General features: G+C 42.2%; 1 protein-coding gene across 1 annotated transcript in view; it reads right to left on the minus strand.

The window, feature by feature from the left end:
* The window catches only part of sdk1a (sidekick cell adhesion molecule 1a), a 305,217-nt gene that overhangs the window by 79,476 nt on the left and 202,257 nt on the right, over positions 1-23,484 (minus strand). The window contains exons 9-13 of the mRNA XM_042340967.1: positions 19,873-20,063; positions 19,172-19,255; positions 14,234-14,428; positions 12,249-12,365; positions 10,269-10,436 (exon numbers count right to left, since the gene is read on the minus strand). Of these exons, the coding sequence (XP_042196901.1) occupies positions 10,269-10,436; positions 12,249-12,365; positions 14,234-14,428; positions 19,172-19,255; positions 19,873-20,063 (755 nt within the window). The remainder of the gene's footprint in view (positions 1-10,268; positions 10,437-12,248; positions 12,366-14,233; positions 14,429-19,171; positions 19,256-19,872; positions 20,064-23,484) is intronic.

The following is a 23,484-nucleotide window of genomic DNA, read 5'->3' on the forward strand; positions in this document are numbered from 1 at the left end:
TTAACCCAGGAAGGGAAGAAGATCACAGGCATTAGATGACCTCGCTGACAATATCCTATAACAATCAGCTCACACTGCACACCCCATAGGATCTCATTAATTCACTCTGACTTACAGCAATTGCTTCATTTCAGATTGAAAGACACCGCAGAGAAGCATCATTTTTGATGAGAGATAAACATCTTAACATAGATGAAAATGGCAAAGAATATTAAAAATAGAGTGTTAAAAAGCTATGAGGGCTGGACAAAACAAGATAAGACAAATAAAAAATAAATCTAAATAAATGTGAAGAAGGCAAAAGGGGAATCAGTCTCATCTTAAAAGACTGCACAACTGAACTGCTTGTCACTTCATTAAACTCTGAACTCTAGGTTTCAGAGTTTAAAGGAGATCTGGTAAATCACTATTTAACAGATTACAGTAAAACTCACATAAGTTGTATCAGCTGGGACCGTTACATTGAATATGACTTACCAAAGTCTGAGTTACAGGCAAATTGTACAAGTCATTCAATGAAACCAGTAAGTTTGCATGCGGGAGCGGGTCAAGACGACGTTTCCTGCAATTCAATGCAGGCAGACGCTAAGTGTACGTGCATCGACGGATAAGGACGTCATTTCCCGTGATTCAATGCAGCTGGTAAGTGCGGGAGTAATGGAGGAAAAGGGGAGCGGCATTTTGAGTTTAGAAGGTGATTAATACAGCTCGAGCAAAGAAATCTAAGTGGAAATCCAAGCAAGGAAACAATGTGATTTGGACGCAGGTATGACTTTGGCAATGATACGATTTCTAAACATAAGACCTTATGCGGATTTTACTGCAGTAACATTTCCCACAGGAGGAATTCCTATCCCTTGCCATGTTGGAACCTGTGAATACATGGGTCAGACCTTACTCTATCAGACCAAGGAGTCAACCGTTACCACTTAAAGCAAGTAATGATTAATCATGCTACTGAATCACAATGAATGTTTCTGATTTGAAACCTGTACTTTTTTTTGTGGGATGAGGTGCTTTTGTAACAGTTCCAGATTTTAGGGTTGAAATTACTTATTAATAAGAAGCCTTTTATATTGCCACATCTTTTACTCTTAAAGCAGAATATTGTGCATAGGTATAAAACTATTTATATCCCTGCCACGAAAAGACCACAGGCACAGGTTTTGCATGAACCTGACCTCTCAAACCAAGTCTTTGTGATAAGAAACTACTTTTCCAAACAATGATTGAGAAAAATTAAATTGATCTCAAACTGGCTTTGAACACTTATAATAAAATATCAAATTGTATCAAATTTGTTCTTTCCCATTTTTAAAGAGATTATGCTCAGCGCGTCGTCACAGAGATGGCTTCTCTTTGAAGTATGGTCTTTACTTTGATCATTAACAAAGCTTCTCGTCAGTCGGAGTAGATTAGTTAGTTTATTAGAATAATTAGCACATACGTGGCTTCTTCACAGGTGATAGTGTGCAGGTATTCAATACTAATTTACTATTCAATTTATAAATACAGTACAACAGTTAGAGGGAAATTTTGTTTCTTTCATCTACACAACAAACCCTAACTAACTAACCCTAACCAGCCAGCCAACTCCCCTGATGGCTCAATGAGTTTATCAAGAGTGGCTGAACTATACTGAACTGAAAAGGATCCCTGATCCAGTCCTTATCTTAGTTGTTGGTTGATGTCACCTGTGGCAACACTGGATTTAGCATTGGGTAATGGTCGGGCTCCATTCAGCTGTATTGCCCCTTCTCCTATCCTCTTTCTCCATATCCTTGCAAAGTTTTCCCTTTCAAGTACCTATTCAATTCCCTTTTGAAGGTTATTATTGCCTCTCCTCATTCTTCCATCCAAAATCTAACCCTAACCCTCACACTTCTCTACATTAAACTTCATTTGCCATGTGTCTGAAAAGAGGTGTTAAATAACCCCGGGAGAAGATTGGAAGGAACGAATATTGGTGAGTAAAAGAAACATTTGTCTCATTAAAATATCCTTCCTCGGCTTTCTTTCTTTCATTATTGGAACTAGTGTAAATTCTTCTCCATAGATGAATCAACTTCTTTCAGCTCTGCTGCATCCATTCCCTGAAGCTGTAACCATCTCGGAGGCAGATAGATTGTGACAAAGTACTGGAGGCTTTGAATTTAATTTAGCTGCAATATTTGTTTTGGAAAAGTAAATTATTTATGTTTGTCCCCCATGCTTTCAATATCATATTTTCCCTTTTCATACTAGTCTTTCAATTTCACATTTACAGTCTATGTACACGTAAAGTCTTCAGCGCAGTGCCTGTTCTCTGGGGTGTGTAACTGTGATAGTTTCATCAATGTTTAGCCACACAGAATGCTCCTTTAGTAGGTCCTGGTGGCTTAACCTGTGCTAGTTGCAACGTAGAAAATATTTCCTCCACGTACATGTTGCACTCCAATGTGTTGGTTATGAATGCTGCACTAATGTAGTCTGACACATGAGGATTTGTTGTACATTTTCCAGTTGCAAGCGATGTGCTTCCGCATCCATCAATATGGAATGCCCACATACTTCAACGAACTGACACACTGTAAGATGTTATAAAAATGTCAATCGTATTGACTTTCAGAGAAGGTATAGCCTGAGAATGTTGTGGATTGCACACCATGCAATGATTCAATTTGCAGCCTGTCTATGGTTAATTGGATCCACAGTACTCTCTACCAACGATAATTGCCTAACCTTGTGTTTTTGGTCACTGGTGTAAATTATTTATTTACTGAAATGCTAAACCAATGTCACAACGTATACATTGGTGTTATTATCTGTACAAGCCTTACAATCATGTATCTTACAGTCGTAAGTGAGGTACAGAAAGGTGAAAAAGTCAGACACTCCTTAACAATGGTGCAGCAAAGTATTTGACTGCTGAAACACAGAAACAGGAGGAGGCCATTCAGACCTTCGAGCTTGTTCCACCATTCTATAAGATCATGGCTGATCTGTATCTCAAGACCAATTAGCTGCCCTTGCCCTGTTCCACTGGCCAAGTAGAATCCTCGCACATAATGAGAAAAGAAATATAAAAGCAGCCCCTACAATGTTCAGGACCCACATTACTGCTGTAGTGACTATCAAGTATGCCAATCATTCTCAGACACATTGGACACAATCAAACGAAGAGAAGATTTCTCGATGGTTATCTGCATGGAACTATGGTCACTTTCGTCTAGAGATTCCAATATTATTCTGAGTAGTGTTTTGGGTCGCTCACAAGAGCAAAGTGCCTCTTGTGGGTTTTGTGACAAGCTGAGTCAGGAAGCATTCATGCTTACACTGATGAGCTGGGAGTCCTTCCCACTTGGGCATTCAGTTTCTGCTTTGCTTTCTGAAGCTCCCATCAGCAAGAAAGAATTTGCATTTTATAGCACCTGATATCAAATGTCTCAAAGGTTTTATGGGTAATTACCCTCAAGTGTAGTGACTTTTGTCTTCACTTTCTCACTCACTGTTCCATTATCATGGTCTGAGCGCTGCTGCCAACAAACCCACAATACAAACCAGCAGCAGCTTCCTTCAAACACACATCAGGTGTTTAAAATTCAGCGCTAGAATGTCTGTCTGCCAGGGCTATTTACAACCAGGCAAGTAAATTCTCTCTTTACACAGTTGTAAAACTCTTGGAGTGGAATAGTCCCTCAGCAGCAGCAGCTATCAACAGTGCTTCTTAGCAACAGCCATGATCAAAGTAGAAAACAGTGCATATCTTGTGCTCTACATTTACGTTCACAAGATCACTAAGACACCTCACGTCTGTTCTTGAAGAGGAAATAAAGCCCATTTTTCCTCCTATTTCATTTTTTGAAAATAGAATTTCACAGTTTATAATAAATATTTAAGCAGATATTAAATGTGATTGATATATTTTCTCATTGATAATGTCAAAGCTTTATAAGTTGTGAGAAATATGTATGTCGTTTGTGAATGTGATTTACATATCTTTGTTCAACTTGTGGAAGTTCACATATAATAAAATAAGTGATAAAAAGAACACTTGTATTACCCAAATCAAAAACTGGCAGAAATGGACATTCAGTTTCTGTGAATATATATGTCAAAGATTCCATGGCATTATTATTATAATTGAAAAGAGAAGGGAGTTTCTCCCAGTCCCTCAGAAAAATAAATGGTCCATTTATTTCATGGATATTTGTGGGAAATTGCTGTATGCAAATTAGCTTTCTGCTTGCCAACAAAAACAGTCACTACACTTTACAGTAAACACTGTGAAATGCTATAAACACTTTGAGACGTTTTTCCAATGTGAAAGGCGCTTTATCAAATGCAAGAGTTATTTAATTAGTGACCACCCAAAGACAATCCATGTTTGGGTCCATTTCACTGGACTACCAGATTTCCTCCAAGCAGCAATATTGAACTGAACACCTTCAAGAGCTCTTATCCCATTGTGACACTCTGAGATTACTTCAATATCACACCAAATTTTGGTGATTGTACAATCAACAGCGTACTCATAAACCTTTGAGTATGGCAATTGGATGCAATCTTTGAGATGGCAATTTGACTACATGGTATTAACCTTAATTGTAACAAGAGCATCAGGCTTAACTGATTCCCCTTTCTCTCCAAGGTCTTGGAAAGAGTTGTCGCCTCCCAACTGCGCTCTTTCCTTTCCACCCATTCTCTTTTCGAACCCCTTCAGTCAGGTTTCCGTGCTGCCCATAGCACAGAAACTGCCCTGGTCAAGGTCACCAATGATATCCTGACCATCTGTGACCAGGGCTCCCTCTGTCTCCTCGTCCTCCTCGACCTATCGGCAGCATTCGATACGGTCGACCACGCTATCCTACTCCACCGCTTGTCCTCCCACCTCAACCTTCAAGGCACTGTCCTTGAATGGTTCAGGTCGTACCTTTCTCACCGTCTTCATTTCGTCTCGACGAATGGCTTCTCCTCCACCCCCCGCACTGTCTCATGTGGTGTCCCTCAGGGCTCTGTCCTTGGTCCCCTCCTCTTCACCCTCTACATGCTCCCCCTCGGTGACATCATCCGCAGACATGGAGTTAACTTCCACATGTATGCGGATGACACCCAACTCTACCTTTCCTCCTCTACTCTCAACTCCACGACCACCGATGTCCTGACAGCCTGCCTGTCCGACATTGAGTCCTGGACGAGAGACAACTTTCTTCAGCTCAACGTGCGAAAAACCGAGGCCCTCCTGATTGGCTCACGTCAGCGCCTCCGCACCTCAGGCGCTGACAGCATCAGCATCCAAGGCTGCACTCTCCACCTCTCAAAGCCAGTCAGGAACCTCGGCGTTTTGTTCGACCCTGAGCTGTCCTTTCTCCCTCACATCCGCACCACAACTGGCACCGCCTTCCATCACCTCCGGAACATCGCCAGACTACGGCACTACCTCACCCCTCACGCTGCTGAAACCCTGGTCCACGCCTTTGTCACCTCAAGGCTGGACTATGGGAACTCTCTCCTCGCCGGCCTTCCCGGCCCTCCCTCCACACTGCAGGTCATTCAGAACTCTGCAGCTCGTGTACTGTCCCGCACCAGGCTTCGCGATCACATCACTCCCACCCTCGCTCGCCTCCACTGGCTCCCCATCCCCCAGAGGATTGATTTCAAGATCCTCATCCTCACCTACAAGGCCATTCACGGCCTCGCTCCCTCCTACCTCTCCGACCTACTATCCCCCTACCTACCTGCCCGTACCCTCCGTTCCTCTGGCTCCGGTCTGCTCCACGTCCCCCGCCCCAACCGCCCTACCATCGGTGGTCGGGCCTTCAGCCTCTCAGCCCCGAGGCTCTGGAACTCCATCCCCCAGTGCCTTCGCCGCTTCCTCCCTTTCCTCCTTCAAGGCCGGTCTCAAAACCTTTCTCTTTGACCGTGCCTTCAGCTCCCCTCTCGACTCTCTTCCCCCTCCTCGCTCCCTCCCTTCCCTCCCCTTACCCTGACCATTTCCCCCCTCCTCGCTCCCTCCCTTCCCTCCCCTCACCCTGACCATTTCCCCCCTGCTCGGGTCATGACCCAACTGTGCAGCGCCTTGGGACGTCCTCCTGACGTGAAAGGCGCTTTATAAATGGAATCTTGTTGTTGTTGTTGTTGTTGTTAACTGCAGGTTTAATTGCGCTGAAGGAAAGTGACCCGCAATCTTTTAGTTGTAAATCTTTGCCTTCTATTGTGATCCACAACTGATTCTAATCATAATGAAACACCCCCACTCCAAAGTTTTACATTCTGTAAATAATTTATTTGTCGGTCTGTGTGATGATCAGACTGCCCCCATTTTACAGCTGAATTTTAAATAACAGAAGTGCTGCAAGGCTGTTGAAAGAATTAAAATGCTCCACCTGGCATACACAGATGCAGGATTAACCTTCCAACTGATTCTACTCAATCACACACACACATAATTTTGTCACTCAATCCACAACTATTTGTGGGACAGTACCATGCACAATTGGCTGTCGAGTTTCGCCCACAAAATACAGTCAAATCACTTTATGGTATGTTCTGTAAAGCGCTTTGAGACGTTATGATGATGTGGGAGGCAATATACCAAATGCAAGGATTATTATTGTAAATATTATTCGCACTTCCTTCCTCCCAGCAAGTCATCCCAATAACATAACTGTTCCAGTAAGACTGATTGGCCTCTTATTTTGAGGGGAGTCATTTATTTCATAATGAGATTTTGTTAGTCAGTTAAACCAATGTATGTTGAGGAACGATACCTTGCTTTTATTTGTTTCTTGTTAAGTCTGTATGAAAAACACTGCCTCTTTAAGAATGCTTCTTTGCCTAAACACCTTTGCAAAATCAACATCAGATTAATTGAATACATATTTAATTACAATTACCACCCAACTCATCCTTCCTATACCACATATATTATACATTCTTTTGAAGCTTATAATTTTAAAATCCAATGGGAATCCAGTGACATTGTATATGAAAATGTAACTCTTTATCTTTTACATAAGCTGCATGTGTGATAAAGTTGCCACAATTTTCCCCATTCGAGTAATGAAATGTTCCCTCACTCTTTTAGGCTTTCCTGCACAATTGAAATCCCGTAATGTAGTGGTGAGATGACCTGAGTTCGATTCCCTTCGAAACCTTAGGCAACTCTTCTTACTCCTCACTCCCCAATCCACCATCCGATGCCTCCGCTCGACCAGCACTGGCTTCCTGCTTGTCCCTCGTGTCATCCGCTCCACCATCGGAGGTCGCGCATTCAGCCACTACACCCCGAACCTCTAGAAAACTCTCCCTCAATCCCACCGCCTTGTCCCCTCGCTTCCCTTCTTGAATTCCCGTCTGAAAACCCTCCTTTTCGACCATGCTTACGGTCACCTTCGCCCACCCCGGCTCGGAGTCAGGCTCCGCCACTGTTAAGCGCTCTGAGATGCTGCCCAGCATGGAGGGCACGTTGCTAAGTTCAAGTTGTTGTTGTTGTTACTCCAAATGCCCCTGTTTACCTATCAGAAAGTAGGAACCTGGTTTAGTCGATTGGCGGATCGCTTTCCGGGGAAATGGATTGTCAGCCAGTCTGGCACAGTGGCAATGCTCTCGCAGAAGGTTGTGGGTTCAAACCCCACAGCGGAATCACAGTCTAAATTGACACTCCAATGCAGTGCTGGGGGTACGTTGTATTGTCATAGGTGCTGTGCTTTAGATCAGACATTAAACCAAGGTCCGTCTGCCTATTCAGGAGGATGTTAAAGATTCCGTAGTGCTATTCAAAAAGAGAAGGGAGTTTCTGGGAGTTTCTGGGCAAAAACCCCCCAAACTCAAATTGGTCACTCGCTCCATGGCTGTTTGTTGAACATTGCGTTGTTGCGTTTCGCCAAGAAAAATACAGTCAATCTAACTTTACAGTATATCCTGTGAAGCGTTTTGAGATATCTCAACAACATGATAAGATGCTATATCAAATGCAAGGATTATTATTATTATTAATTCCCTGGATAAAAGGGCAGCAGGTGATCTGCTGTCAGGTTTCTTCAACTGATCACTAGGACCCAGCTTTGCAGGCCAGTGATTTCCCTTTCCATTTCTCTCCCTCTACACAGGGCCATTCATATACTCAGTTTGGTAGCACTTCTACAGCTACAGCTAAGATCATTTGAATAAGCATGTGGCAAAAGCATGTGTTTGAGCACAAACATACTGCATTACCCATAGAATAGGAAGCAATATAATACTTTAAATTTGAGTGTAGATCCATAAGTGTAGATCCATTCGATGTTGTACAAATTTCTTAGTTACTCGAGGAACCACAAAGAATGTGCATTTTTTCACATCACAGCGCTGAAGTGAGTTAATTGTTGAAGAGCTATAATAATTCTGTTTAGTCAATTAAAATGAGGTTTATGAGGCTAACACAGATTCACTAAATGTTTTATGTAAATCTTGTATATTTAATCATGGCTGTTTAAAAGAAAGTAAAATTATAATTTAAACTCATCGTTTTTGTTATCCAATTAAACAATTCAAAAGGATTCATTGGTACAAATCTCAATTATTGATGTAAACGACTAATCCTAATATCTGTGTATAATTTAACGCTAAATAAATGAATAGAATTAATCACCAATGACAGTAAGTCAGCAATTGACTGGAGTTAAACGTTTCGTCACTAAACGTCGAACATGGAAGTTCAATTTAACTTTTGCTCGCTCAATGCAATGTTGAAGGACTGTAACTCTCAGCTCCCCCCCCCCACCCTCTCTGTATAGAAGAGCACCTTATATCAAAGCCTCAGCAGAGTGTGGGCAATCAGCGTTCAAATGCTTCAATTTGGTTGTTCTACATGAAAGGTGTTAAACACTTGCGTGTGTCTCTCCATCCCAAAGATACTGAGCTCGTTGCGAGGTAACTGCCACTACCTTTCCAATCCCTTCCCACCCCGTCCAGAGGTGGGCTTTCCCATCACATCTGGGCGTTCCTTTCACATCTATCCTTGGGACGTCCTCCTGACGTGAAAGACGCCAAATTACCAATGGAATTTGTTGTTGTGATGGTGGTTGGAGGCAGCAACCTAAACAATATCTCGGTCTGTCTCTGGAGGAACCTACTGCCTTGCTTTTTAGCTGTGGTTGGTTCAACCTCACAGGCCGTTAGCACAGGTGTGGACATAATTTTTGTACCAGAAAATAAAGTTGTATCTGTCAGCTGATATTGTGGGGCGCGCAGTTACCATTCAAGCTTTAAATTCAACCCGACAACATAATTCCAGAGCACCAGCGGGTCTCAGAGTACAGAGGCACCCTTTTTATCTGAAACAACTCGATCTAACAACACAATGCAAACAAGGAAAAAAAACACACAACTTAAAACCTGGAAGCGTGCTATGATTTTGCTTCTTCATCAAAGTGGTTGAGATGACATGCTAAAAATATCACCAGTTTAAAAACAAAGCAAGAGTAGTTGAATCTAAATAAACATAAGATGAAAAGGCATGAACACAAAGATATTCACTGCACAGGTCATTTCAAGCAATAACCCAGCAGCCTTAAATCTAGGGACAGAATGACAAAGCAGTCTGCAGCAATATACAAGGCTGGTTTGAAATCGGTCCAACCATGTTTCCTTCATCTTCAGACTGACAAAGAGACTTGTCAAAATCGCAGCATGTTATTATATGCAACATAGATTATGTGGCATCAGCAGAACCCAAGCTTTCCTGATTGGGGTAAAAAAAACTTTGGAAAGCATAAAATCCTCCTTCACAGCCTCTCTGGCTCTTTCCCTTTTCCCTCCCCCTCTCCCACACAAGCCATCCTTTCACACAAAAGTTAAAGCCTCGTGACAAGGACCTTGTAATAGGTTTCTAGCAATGAAACAAGAAGGCTTTCCTCCAAACCATTAACTTCTGTCTCCTGTGAAGTTCTGCCCAGTTTGCTTTTAACATTCAACTGACTTTTGTCAAAGCCTTGACGAAGCCACGTCTTTCTTCAAATGAGTTTTGCTCAGACAATGCCCCTCAGATGTAGTGAGCAGATCAATTTCTGTGGATGTCATGAATGATGATGCAGGTTGCCGATCCAATCGTCAATGGCACTAAATGGGGCAAGCAATTACCCATAAAGGTGCTGAAATGTGAATTAACTCAGATTTACCAGAGATAGGAACGACTGACTGGTAGCATTAAATTCGAGGTGATAAACGAACCCTGAACACAAGCTCTGAAAGACTACTGCATTTAAATCTCTCACTTGACAATGTGCTGATATTTTTTCTATACTTACTCCACACAGTGACATTGGCTGACGCATTCACTACGCCTTTGGAATTCACTGCAAGGCAGGTGTAAGTTCCCGCATCCTCAACATCAACTGGGTTTATCAGCAGCCCGCCAGATTCCAGAAGTGCAAAGCGGGGAATCTGTACAGAACCGCTCGCCAAAATCTTAGTGCCTGGAACAGAAAGAAAGAAGCCAGTCAATGATTGCAGACAGTCTGCAAGTCTGCTATGCTGTTCTGTCCTATTCATCCTGGGTACCGCATTGTACTTAAATGATTACTTTGCTGCATCTGCAACTAGATTCAACAATAATGTGTACTTCAATAGCAAACCTTCACTTAGCAAAACATCCCAAAACACTGCTGCGTTGCTGCAGGTCATTGAGCAAGGTGCGAAGAAGGGAGTGCTATTCAGATATACAGCCTGTTGTGACTGACTGCTTTGTTTTTAATAAAAGGCAAAATACTGCAGTGCTGGAAATCTGAAATAAAAACAGAAGTCGCTTGGAACCCGCAGCAGGTCAGGCAGCATCTATGGGGAGGAAAATTAGTTAATGTTTCAGAATACTGTTCTGACGAAAGGTCATCGACCTGAAACGTTAACCCATTTTCCTCTCTCTATAGATGCTGCCTAACTTGCTTTGTTTCTAATGTTTCCTTGCATTTCCTTTTCTTTTTAGCATGGCCGAAATCATGAATTAAAAGTGCATGAATTTGTGGTTTCGCCCACAAATATACGGTCAATTCACTTTACAGTCTATTCTGTGAAGCGCTTTGAGACGTCGAGATGTGAAAAGTGCTATATCAAATGCAAGGATTATTATTTTATTATTATAAAAATAATTTCTTCTAAAGTGTAGTATAATAATTTTTGGGATGCCAAACCCACCTCATGGTTCCCTCTGTAACCCTGTGGAAAACCACGCAAACATGTGGTAACATTTAACCTTTGAAAGACGACAGGATGAGTTGATTTGCAGGCCATCTTCCCTGATTTTGCCTTGAAAAAACCTCTCAGTAAAATTGCAAGATACGTTGTTATTGCTCAAACTGCAAACATGATCTCTCTGTCCTTCTGCAGCTGAACTCCCTGTCGAGCACCCTCCAGTTCTGCAGACTGGAGTCAAGGAGTGCAGATTGACATCTAAATATCTACTCAAATTCACACTGAGCCCTTGACTCCAGAGTGATCATAGAAATTTAAACTAAGGCATAATTCTTTTCGTCGCAAATTTTGATTCAACATTGAGGGGGTGTTGGAGCCAAGACCGAGCCTGTGCCCACCCATGACAACATAACAACAACAACAAGATTCTATTTATAGAGCGCCTTTCACGTCGGGAGGACGTCCCAAGGCGCTGTACAGTTGGGTCAGGACCCGAGCAGGGGGGAAATGGTCAGGGTGAGGGAAGGGAGGGAGGGAGGGAGGGAGCGAGGAGGGGGTAGAAAGTTGAGAGGGGAACTGAAGGCTCGGTCAAAGAGAAAGGTCTTGAGACCGGCCTTGAAGGAGGAAAGGGAGGAGGCAAGGCAAAGGCACTGGGGGAATAGAGTTCCAGAGCCTCCAGGCTGAAGGCACGGCCACCGATGGTAGGGGGCGGTTGGGGCGGGGGATGTGGAGCAGACCGGAGGGTACGGGCAGATAGGTAGGGGGATAGTTGGTCACACGATAGTGATCAAAGAGCCCAAACCCTGGCTGATGTTTTCCTTCCCCAAGGGTGCTGAGGCCAACTGGGGCCAGTACTGTTGAGACCCGCTAATAGCACAATATCTACAATTAAATGCAATATCTGCAATCATTTTCTCCATGTAACTAATAATCGTTACATAGAGAAAATGAGCATTTCAACGCAAGATGGGGACAGTTCTATCACCTGGACTATCTTTGCTCCATTTCAGACACAAACTGCACGTGGAGATGCGTTTCTGACGTTACATTTAGAATATTATTCTCCGAACCAACACACTGTGCTAAGCAAAAGTATTTACCCATCTTCCATGTGATGCCTGGTTTTGGTGCTCCTGAAACTTCACAGTATAAAATTGCAGCTGCTCCTTCTGTTACAGCAATATCTGACGGAACTCTTGTGAAGGATGGTGCAATGTCTGAAAATTACATCAATGAAATGATAATGATAAAAATAATAATGACACCTTAGGTTAGGATATCAACACATCTCAGAGTTTCCATTTTGTCAGAACAAACGCGCACAATCAGTTTTAACAGTTATTAACCCCTTATGCTCTATCCATCATTGTGAGTGAGTTTAAGCAGCCATCGTTGACCACCCACTATGTATCTGTGTAACCTGAACTCCCCTATCAGACCTTTCCCATCTTTGATTATCTGTTGGAAGGTCTCATGTGCAGATTGTCAATTCTGGTTATCGTTTTGTGTTGTTGTCTGATTTGTCGATAGCACAAAAGAATAGCATATGCTCAAGACAAATAGACCAATTTAAGGTCGACAATGTTAAAAGCAAATTTATCTGGACAATTCTACTGTGGAATTTACAAAAAAATCTGATTGTGGCAAGTTAAAGTGACCAGCAATGAGTCCGGTCCATGACTAAAATAATTCTTCCAGTTAATAACTGGAATATTTCATTAATGTGAACTCCCTGATATAATCTTTAATATTTATTTAAATAGCTAAGGAGTTTGGGATACAGCACAGCTATGTTCTCATTTTGTTTTGCACAATCAGATGATTTGGGACTGTAAAATTAACAGGACCACCAACAGAATTGGACAAATATTAAGTTGTGCTGTCAGTTTTACTTTCCATCTTGATTTTCAAGGACTAATGTCTGGATTTCTTTCCAGGCGTTGATGTATTAATGCTCTCTTTCTTCTGATGTATCATATGGGACCACTGAGGTTTCAAACAATCCTCCAGCTGTGATAACTCAAAGCATCAACTGCATTCAGAGTGGAAGGAAGTCTGTAACAAAATCTTGGTTATTTATTTCCTGCGCCTCTCAATACGTTTTTCCTGAAAATAGATGTGTGTCTTCCCGTTGGCTGCACAAACGAAACAAGATTTATTATCAATAATAAATTATAACCTGAGCTTCGGCCTGTTGGAAAATATTGTGCTTTTACAGTTTTGTAAGGCGTTGTTTTGCTATAAGGGCTGAAATAAATGAGAATGAAAACCAGTGCTATGGAATGCCTCTAAGCAACTCCAGCTGTGCTGATCTTCAAATATGTGAGGGATGCTGACAGAGGCAGCAGGGTCGAAGAGACCTGAAGTGCAATCACCAAGGGAGACACATGTAAATCTTTGAGATCCAGAAGGGCTTACAATCAAACAGATTTTCCAAATAGCATGCGTGCTCCTTTCACAAAAGTTAGCACATGAATGTCTCCTCTCCCCCATACGCGGCATCCATCTCTGGAGTGTAAAGCACTCTGAGATGTTAATCAACATGAAAAGCGCAATAAAAATTCACCTAAACACGATTTTACTAAAACCTTCACAAATTGGAAGAACCTTAAGTACGCACGCTGGATCAACTTAAATTGCATTATTTATTTGGACTAATTATATACAATATTACAGTCTCTAAACTGTTGAGTTCTATGCCTTAGAACAACTAAATAATAAGAGAGGCCATTCAACAACAGCAACAACAACAACTTGCATGTATTCAGTGGTGGAGTCTGACAAGGAGTCAAGGGGAGAGGGAGATGACCACAGGCACGATCAAAAAAGGTCTTTAGGCAGGATTTGAAATTGGGGAGGGAGAGGGCAAGGTGGAGGGATTAAGGGAGTCACAATGGACGTGTAGCACGGTTCAAGATATGGTTTCCCGGAGTTGACTTTTTCTCTGAAGTTAAATGTGTTTCCTTCAGTACCAATACTTCAAGCTAATCCTTTTCCAATGGTTTAGCCTTTCTTTAGACTGCAAAGCTTTGAGATAGCCTTCAAAACCCCACAAAATCACAGCTCCCAGTGGTTTAATACTTACTGGTAACAGTCAGATACGAAGGAGACTGAATCTCTCCTGCTTCATTCCTGGCAAAGCATTGGAATATTCCGGAATCTTCAGGGACCAGCCTTTTGATCTGCAGGATACCGCTAACCATCTCCTTGTATCTACTATTCTTTAACACATTTATGGGGACTGAATCTTTGTACCATTCCAGACTGGGCAGCGGTATGCCTGTGCATAAAATAAACTGTTTTAAAGAACCATATCATTTATAATTATTTAAAAATTATATGCCACATTTTAAACCCACAGTACATACAATACAATCTATTTGGATTTCTTTCATAATCTTTTGAAGCCAGTTTTCCAAAGGCATTTTCCCCTGTAAGCTTAGCGGCTTTGTTTATCTGGATGAATATGAAATGACCAACAGAATATGGTTTTGATCCACGAAATGGCGAGATGGATTCTCCTCATTCACCAAACAGGATCTACACTTTAGCAATTAAAAGACTTAAAGTTCTGGAGTCCTGTAGCTCAGTGGTTAGAGCACTCGCTTTGTAAGCGAGAGACCTGAGTTCAATTCCAGGCAGAGGGCGAAACCTTGGGCAAGTTTCCTTACTCCACACAGAGCCTAATAATAATCCCTCCAAAAACCAAAAACAATAATAAATTGGTCATTTTCAATCTACGACTGTTTGTGGGACATTGCTGTGCGCAATTGGCTGCCGCGTTCGCCCACAAATATACAGTCAATTCACTTTATAGTGTGTTCTGTGAAGCGCTTTGGGACGTCCTCCCGACGTAAAAAGCGCTATATCAAATGCAAGGATTATTATTATTATTATTATTAAATGGGCTTAAGGACAAGTTATCATCCTAGCTCAGTTGGCAGCACACTTGCATCTGAGTCAGAAGGTAGTGGGTTCAAGCCCCACATCGAGACTTTGAACTTTGGATAAGACGTCTTGTATGTCTGTTCAGGTGAATGTTAAATATCCTGTGGCACTATTCGAAAAGAGATGGAAGTTTTTCCAGGTGTCCTATCCAACAATCCTCCTGATAAAAATTGGTCATTTACCTTATGGGTGTTAGTGGGACATTGCTGCGTGGAAATTGGCTGCCACATTTGCCTATGAAATACATAGCCACTGCACATTGCGTTAATTCCTGTAAAGCACTTTGAGGCATCCTCCCAATGTGAAATGTACTGCAGTAATTGCAAGGATTATTTATGATTAAATACTCGGTTTATAAAACTCAGATTTAACTTTCATAGTAAATGACAGGTTTAAACTGAATGTGAAATACAAAATATTTCACCAGTGAAATTGAGTTACTGATCATTAATGACTGAAAATTTTAAAATTCAAGTGCTGTTAAAAGATAGGGTACGCGTGACATGTCAGCAGTAAATACATTTGGAATATTCTACGGGTTTCAATTCTTGCAGTGGGAGCTTGCATATTGACTTGAGGTTTATTCTGAGAAACTGTGATAAATGACAGGATTTTTCACTCAAGTGGATCATAGTTTAGTTATCACTTTGGTATAAATTGTCACTTGTAAGTGCACAGAAATAATTTTCAACTCTCACAGTATGTACAACAACAACAACAAGATTCCATTTATAGAGCGTCTTTCACGTCGGGAGGACGTCCCAAGGCGCTGGACAGTTGGGTCAGGACCCGAGCATTGGGGGGGAAAATGGTGAGGGGAGGAAAGGAAGGGAGCGAGAAGGGGGGAAATAGTCAGGGTGAGGGGAGGGAGCGAGGAGGGGGTAGAGAGTCGAGAGGGGAGCTGAAGGCACGGTCAAAGAGAAAAGTCTTGAGACCGGCCTTGAAGGAGGAAAGGGAGGAAGCGGCGAAGGCACTGGGGGATGGAGTTCCAGAGCCTCGGGGCTGAGAGGCTGAAGGCCCGGCCACCGATGGTAGGGCGGTTGGGGCTGGGGATGTGGAGCAGACCGGAGCCAGAGGAACGGAGGGTACGGGCAGTTAGGTAGGGGGATAGTAGGTCGGAGAGGTAGGAGGAAGCGAAACTGTGAATGGCCTTGTAGGTGAGGATGAGGATCTTGAATTCGATCCTCTGGGGGATGGGGAGCAGTGGAGGCGAGCGAGGGTGGGAGTGATGTGGTCCCGAAGGCTGGTGCGGGACAGTACACGAGCTGCAGAGTTCTGAATGACCTGCAGCTTGTGGAGGGAGGGCCGGGAAGGCCGGCGAGGAGAGACTTCCCATAGTCCAGCCTTGAGGTGATAAAGGCGTGGACCAGAGTTTCAGCAGTGTGAGGGGTGAGGTAGTGCCGTAGTCTGGCGATGTTTCGGAGGTGATGGAAGGCGGTGCCAGTCGTGGCGCGGATATGAGGGAGAAAGGACAGCTCAGGGTCTAACAGAACCCCGTGGTTCCTGATGGCTTTGAGAGGTGGAGAGTGCAGCCTTGAATGCTGATGCTGTCAGCGCCTGAGGTGCGGAGGCGCTGACGTGAGCCTATCAGGAGGGCCTCAGTTTTGCGCACGTTGAGCTGAAGAAAGTTGTCTCTCGTCCAGGACTCGATGTCGGACAGGCAGCTGTCAGGACATCGGTGATCGTGGAGTTGAGGGTAGAGGAGGAAAGGTAGAGTTGGGTGTCATCCGCATACATGTGGAAGTTAACCCCATGTCTGCGGATGATGTCACCACAGGGGGAGCATATAGAGGGTGAAGAGGAGGGGACCGAGGACAGAGCCCTGAGGGACACCGCACGAGACAGTGTGGGGGCCGGAGGAAAAGCTGTTTGTGGAAACAAAATGAAGACGGTGGGAGAGGTACGACCTAAACCACTCAAGGACAGGGCCTTGAAGGTTGAGGTGGGAGGACAAGCGGTGGAGGAGGATAGCGTGGTCGACCGTATCGAATGCTGCCGATAGGTCGAGGAGGATGAGGAGGCAGAGGGAGCCCTGGTCACAGATGGTCAGGATGTCATTGGTGACCTTGACCAGGGCGGTTTCTGTGCTATGGGCAGCACGGAAACCCGACTGAAGGTGTTCGAATAATACATGGGTGGAGAGGAAAGAGCGCAGCTGGGAGGCGACGACTCTTTCAAGGACCTTGGACAGGAAGGGGAGGTTGGAGATGGGCCGGTAGCTTGATAGCTGCGACGCATCAAGGGAGGGTTTTTTCAAAGTGGGAGTGATGATGGCAGTTTTTAGGGGAATGGGAACAGAGCCAGAGGAGAGGGACAGGTTGACGATGTCTGTGATAAGTGGGGCAAGGAGGTGGAGCTGGGAGATAAGGAGTGGAGTGGGGATGGGGTAAAGGGAGCAGGTGATGGGTTTCAGGGACAGGATGAGTTTGGTGACAGAGGGTGGGGAAACGGGTTTGAAGGTGTGTAGGGGAGGATTGGTAGGAGTCGGAGTGTGGGAGGGAAGGGGTGGGGGGTGCTGGAAGTTGGAGGGGGAGTGACCGCGGAGCGGATTCCCTTGATTTTGGATTCAAGGAAATCCAGCATCTCCTCGCAGTGAAGGTTGGAGGAGATGACCTGCGCGAGCTGGCGGGGGGGACGGAGGAGTCGGGATGTGGTAGAAAACAGAAGCCTAGGGTTGTTCTTCGCCTCCAGGATTATCCTGGAGTAGAAGGACACATGTAAGTGTTTGCCTACAAAAATACACAGGTGCTACACTTTACAGGATATCATGCGCTCGAAGACATCCTCCCAATGTGAAAGGCGTTCTCCGTGTCAAATGTACAGAATATTATTCTAATCTTTTAAACACACTTGCAAGCTTTAAGTGAGAAACTCAAGTTCTATTGTTTTAGGCTTGATGTCATCCAGCTGTTTTCCACAACCACAAATATTTTTAACCCAAATTAATTTTCAAATGTGGAATTTAAGTGTCAGCCAAGGGTGGAGTCCTGATGTGGGGCTTGAATCCACAACCTTCTGACTCAGAAGTGAAAATGCTATCAATTGAACCAGGCTGATAAGTCGAGGAAGCGAAATGTAAAGAACATTCGAAAATCTACATACTAACATGGCAGCTTGTATGATACATTCAGGGAATAATCATAGTGCTATAGCAAGCTTGTGCCTTGAAGTGATGCTTAAGCTTTAAGTAACGGATTCCGATTAATGAGAAATAACAATTGAGTTGAGAAATTCACAGTTTAGGTGGAATTTAGACACGTTTGAACTTCAAATGATCCACTTAATAAGACACTAAATCCTGAAAGAAGTATCCAATTAGAAGTTCTGCAATTATTCCAATTTAGCACTATAAAGCAGAGTAACTAGACTGGTTTGGATTCTGCACACCTGGTAAAACTAAGGAAAATGGCATTGATAGAAGACAAAATAAAACAGTTAAAGTTCAAGGTAAAGTTTGAAGAAAATGCCACTTCGCTCGGTTTTCCAGTTTGTGAGACTTTTAAATTTGATTGGGTGGGCCCACATTCCACTGTTACAGCAGGGCAGAAAATTGAGTCAACTCAAAATTTGATAGTGTAATAAATTGGCTCCATTTGTAGATTTCTACACATGGCAGAAAACTTTCAGCTCAAACAGAGTAGAAAGTGTGAACTGGTGAAAAATAGGTCAAAAAAGAGATTTCCACCCAAAATCCAATTTTCTGCCTGATTTAACCCCATATGTTTAAATGAGAGTTTTATGGAAAATTGTTTAGCATAGCTGTAAAGCGCAAACCAACCACAGGAACATTTCCAGGCTCAGAAAGCAATAAATGAGGGATTAGCAATGAGTAGTTTGAACACAAAAATGGAAATGTTACAAGCTCCATTTGGCTATGCGATTGTTAACCCTGATTCACAAGCATCAAGCAGAGGATTTGGGTTATAAATGAACTATTGAAAGTTGCTATATTTCAACATAATGTAGCACTCTGGTTTCCCACACAAGTGGTTTCCAAGCTCATCGAAATGAAGAAGGCAATTATCAAGCTAAAACTCTGTTTCCTTCAAAAACTCTAGCTGTTCTTAACACTCACCCATTGCACGGCATGGGATGTCAACAGTCTTGTCTACTTCACCTAGGATTCTTGTGGCAGGCTGTGCAGTAAAATATGGTGGTTCTGCAGAAACAAAAGTAATTTAGAGGATAAAACTTTGGTCTGTAAATTTACAGTTAGATTTTGAAGAAGACCCACAAGCTTCTAATTAACTGCAGAGCAAGGGCTTCTCCTTATAACTAAGGTGTTTCCTCTATTATCTACAAAACAATATTTAAAAGTACTCCCAAGTTTACCAAATACTTGCTGCCCGGGGGGTGTATCCATAAAGATTCTCATTGTCCTATATTATGGATATAATCTTCAAGGCAACATGTGTTTGATAGAGTTTGTCTACACAAACATAGATAGAGGATTATATTAGTGCAGCTTTTAACTCATCCCAAAAACTAAGCAGAGCATATATATTCTGTAAACGCTAACTGAACCAGCAAATGTAAAAAAAACTTTCTAAGGGCCACAGTAGAATTGCTGCATCAAAGTAAAAAAAATGTTGTGAAAGCTATGCTAATGAAGAACAGGAACTCTTCTGCGGTTCCTGCGAATCACTCTCATTTCACTTGATAGCAATCAATAGCATGAAAACAGGTCTTCAATGTTTTAATGATGTGCAAAATTGTCCATTTTGAGTGCTGTAAGGGAAATTGATTTCTCCGAGGGTTGAACACAAAGCTTGTTACCTATAATTGATAGGTGGGCCCGTTTGTGGACGGAAGGAACGCTGCTGCTTTGCAATACAGCCTCGCATTCGTACATTCCAATATCAGCCGAGGTTGGATTTAAGATAGTTAGTCTCCTTCCGAATGCGTCAATTCCGCTGGTAAGTATTATACCACTTCTCTTCCACGTAATGCTCAGTTTGTCCACAGGTCTATTAGAAATAGAGTGAGAGGGGGTAAGTTTGCACATCAACAGACTAATGTACCTATTCACTTTATAATTGTAGTTTCAAGGAAACGAACAGTGAAGATATTAAATCAATACAGCAATTTTATGATTCTTTCATTTTGAAGCTTAAAGTGCTGAACCACGATAGATCAGGGTCAAAACTCAAGCGGGAAAACATTTGATCATCATTTTATAAGTACAACAATTCTCTTCCAAATCAGGTTTTCGAGAAACTCCCTTTGGAGTTACCTCCCTGCAAAAGCACTGTTCACAAAGCTCCTGTTTGTAGTGTGTGACAGTAAGATGTGTAATAGGTTCAGTGTGTACAAGGTCCACATTTATAAAGTGATTTTCACTCATCAGGTGACATTAAAATACCTCAAGCAGGGCTAGCGATTAGACCACTACTTTTTTTTGCAGAGTGCTGGCTCTGTTGAACAGATTTCCCTAACAAAAGAAGTTGCCTTCATAAACTCTGTGAAAAACAATCTGGATAAATATCACGTGTCAGGCCACTGCTATTGTTGCTCTTCAGTCAGCTGGTGAAAAGACTATTCTCCAATTTTATCTCCCCTGCTTTGGAAATAATTTGACTCTGGCTCACCAACCCCAAAATAACCGAGAAAAGGTTAGGAATTTATCACATTGAGGAAGAGGGCAACAGGAATAAACAAATGTCCTCCCACTCCCTGGAGCAGCATATCTATATGCAAACAAAGTGTGCCAATAGGCTACCATATTCAAATCTGTACTAAGTGAGTTGATCTCAGCTGGGTGCAGTAATTCACTTCTGGTGCTTTGCTTTGAGTAGGGTAAAATCAACCAGTACTCTCTCTCCTTTCTCTCTACTAAGATGGACAAGATTGGGCTCAACTGTGATACCACCCTGGGATAAAACAAAAAAAACTGTCAATACTTATTGTCAAGGCTCACACTTAAATAACGGCTACCTGAGCCAGGCACAAGAAGACCTTTGGAGCGTTATCCAAATAGAAGAATAACTGAGGGAAATAGATAGGTTAGGTGAGTGGACAAGAAGGTGGCAGATGGAGTATAGGTTATTCACCTAGGTAGTACAAATAGAAAAGCTGATTATTTTCTGGAAGAGGAGAGACTAGGTATTGTTAGTGTTGAGAGGGATTTGTCCTTGTACACCAGTCACAAAGAAGTCAGTGTGCAAGTACAGCAAGCAATTAGGAAGGCTAATGCCATGTTGGTGTTTGTTGCAAAGGGGTTAGAGTACAAGAGTAGGGAAGTCTTGCTGAAATTGTATAGGGCCTTGGTGAGACCACACCTAGAATATTGTGTGCCATTTTGGTCTCCTTATTCAAGAAAGGACCTACTCGCCTTAGACGAAGTGCAGCGTAGATTCACTAGGTTGGTTCCTGGGATGAAGGCGTTGATCTATGAGGATAGATTGAGTAGACTAGGCCTATATTCTCTAGAATATAGAAGAATTAGAGGTGATCTTATAGAAACCTATACAATTCTTAATGGTCTTGACAGGGTAGATGCCGTGAGACTGTTTCCCCTGGTTGGAGAATCTAAAACTTGAGGTCATAGTCTCAAGATTAGGGCTCAGCACTTTAGAACTGAGTTGAGGAAACATTTCTTCACTCAGAGGTCAGTGAATTTGTGGAATTCTCTACCCCAGAAGGCTGTGGATACTCAGTCCTTGAACATATTCAAGACTGAGGTTGATAGATCTAAAGGATAGAGGGATTAAGGTATATGGGGATAGGGTGGGTAAATGGAATTAGGTTAGAAGATCAGCCATAATCTTATTAAATGGCGGGGTAGGCTTGAGGGGTCGAATGGCCTAATCCTGCTCCTACGTTTTATGGTCGTATGAGGCAAAATGCCTTCAGTGGAGGAGGAGGTGTAGAGAAGAAACTTGAAGGAGAAGATAAAATTAATACATAAGAGTTCCTTAGTGCATTGCTAAGTCCATAGAGCTCTCATGTATAATGAAGCATTAATATTCAACTGTCAGCAAATACCATACTTCCAGATCTCCCTGAAGACCTTTCATGAAAATGATGAATGGACATCTGGGACAACCACTGTGGAAAGACTGGCTGATATCCGAGAATTTGAGAGTACTTTCATGAGCTAATGTTCCATCCAGTATAATTATATCTGCATTTGTTACATGTGTATTAGATTGAGGATGGTTGGTGATGGTTTCAAGGCCTTAAAGAGTAAGTAGAGTGAAAAAAGCTTTGTAAATTAAGTTAGTTTATTAGATTAAGTGTCCTGCTTGAAATCAGTGGGACTTATTTAGTTAATTGCTTCAGCTGCTGGTTTCATAAAGATTCACAAATTAGAAAGCTAAAAACAAAGACCACAACTTTGCCTATGATGAAAATAAAAAACACTGGTTATACAATCATTGATAATCATTATTTACTGACAACACTGAAACCATTAGATAGAGAATACAATTAAAATACAGCGCTGTGCTATAGAGTTTAACCTTCTCACAGTCACCTGGTTTTGTTTTTAATGTTGTAAGTTGTAGGAAATTCATATATAAAAAAATTGAACCCAAGATACTATTTTATGGTGGATGACATCAGGATTATTTCTCTAGCTTTCCAATTTTCTAACAGGCTGTCAGAGAAAAATGATTACACAATGCTTTTAAATCATATCAAAATCAAAAATGAAATGAAATCAAATGAAATTAAAACTCTGCATTTTGTAAATCATTTGTTTCTTCTTTCATGGTCCTTCCACACCACACGTTTGCCTTGGACTTTTCAACGGCATTCATGTTCTAGGAAGTGTCTGTACTCTTTTCATCTGTGCCATATCCTTCTTATAGTGTGTAGACCAGAAATGGACACAGCACTCCAAATGTGGGCTCCATTTTGCCCACAAAATATAGTGAATTTATTTGAACTGTAACAGTATATTCTGTGAAGTGCTTTGAGACATCTCAACGACGTGATAAGGTACAATATCAAATGCCAAGATTGTTATTGTTAACCAAGGTTTTGTATAAATCCAGCTTCACTTTCATATTCTATCCTTCTTGATATAAAATCCTGAAACCATTTGCTTTTTGTAGCGTTATCTACCGTGAAGCTACTTTTAGAGATTTGTGGATCTGAATCCCTAGGCGTCTTTGCTCCTCTACCCCTCTAAGGTTCCTACCACCTAGACTATAGACCTAAACTAAGCTATATGTGTTTAGTTTCAATAAATGGTTGTACTGATCTTGTAATAATAATCATTCATTTTCAATACAGCAAGGATTTGCTATATTAGATTGATATGTGATTTCCTCTACTGGCTAAGACTATTGAAGAGGGCTCACGACTGTTATGAGACAAACAGAAGACGTAATAAGGCGCTATATCAAATGCAAGGATTATTATTATAAACACACTTTTATGAAG

This window comes from Callorhinchus milii, unplaced genomic scaffold (assembly GCF_018977255.1).
Source record: "Callorhinchus milii isolate IMCB2004 unplaced genomic scaffold, IMCB_Cmil_1.0 Scaffold16, whole genome shotgun sequence".
Taxonomy (NCBI): Eukaryota; Metazoa; Chordata; class Chondrichthyes; order Chimaeriformes; family Callorhinchidae; genus Callorhinchus; species Callorhinchus milii.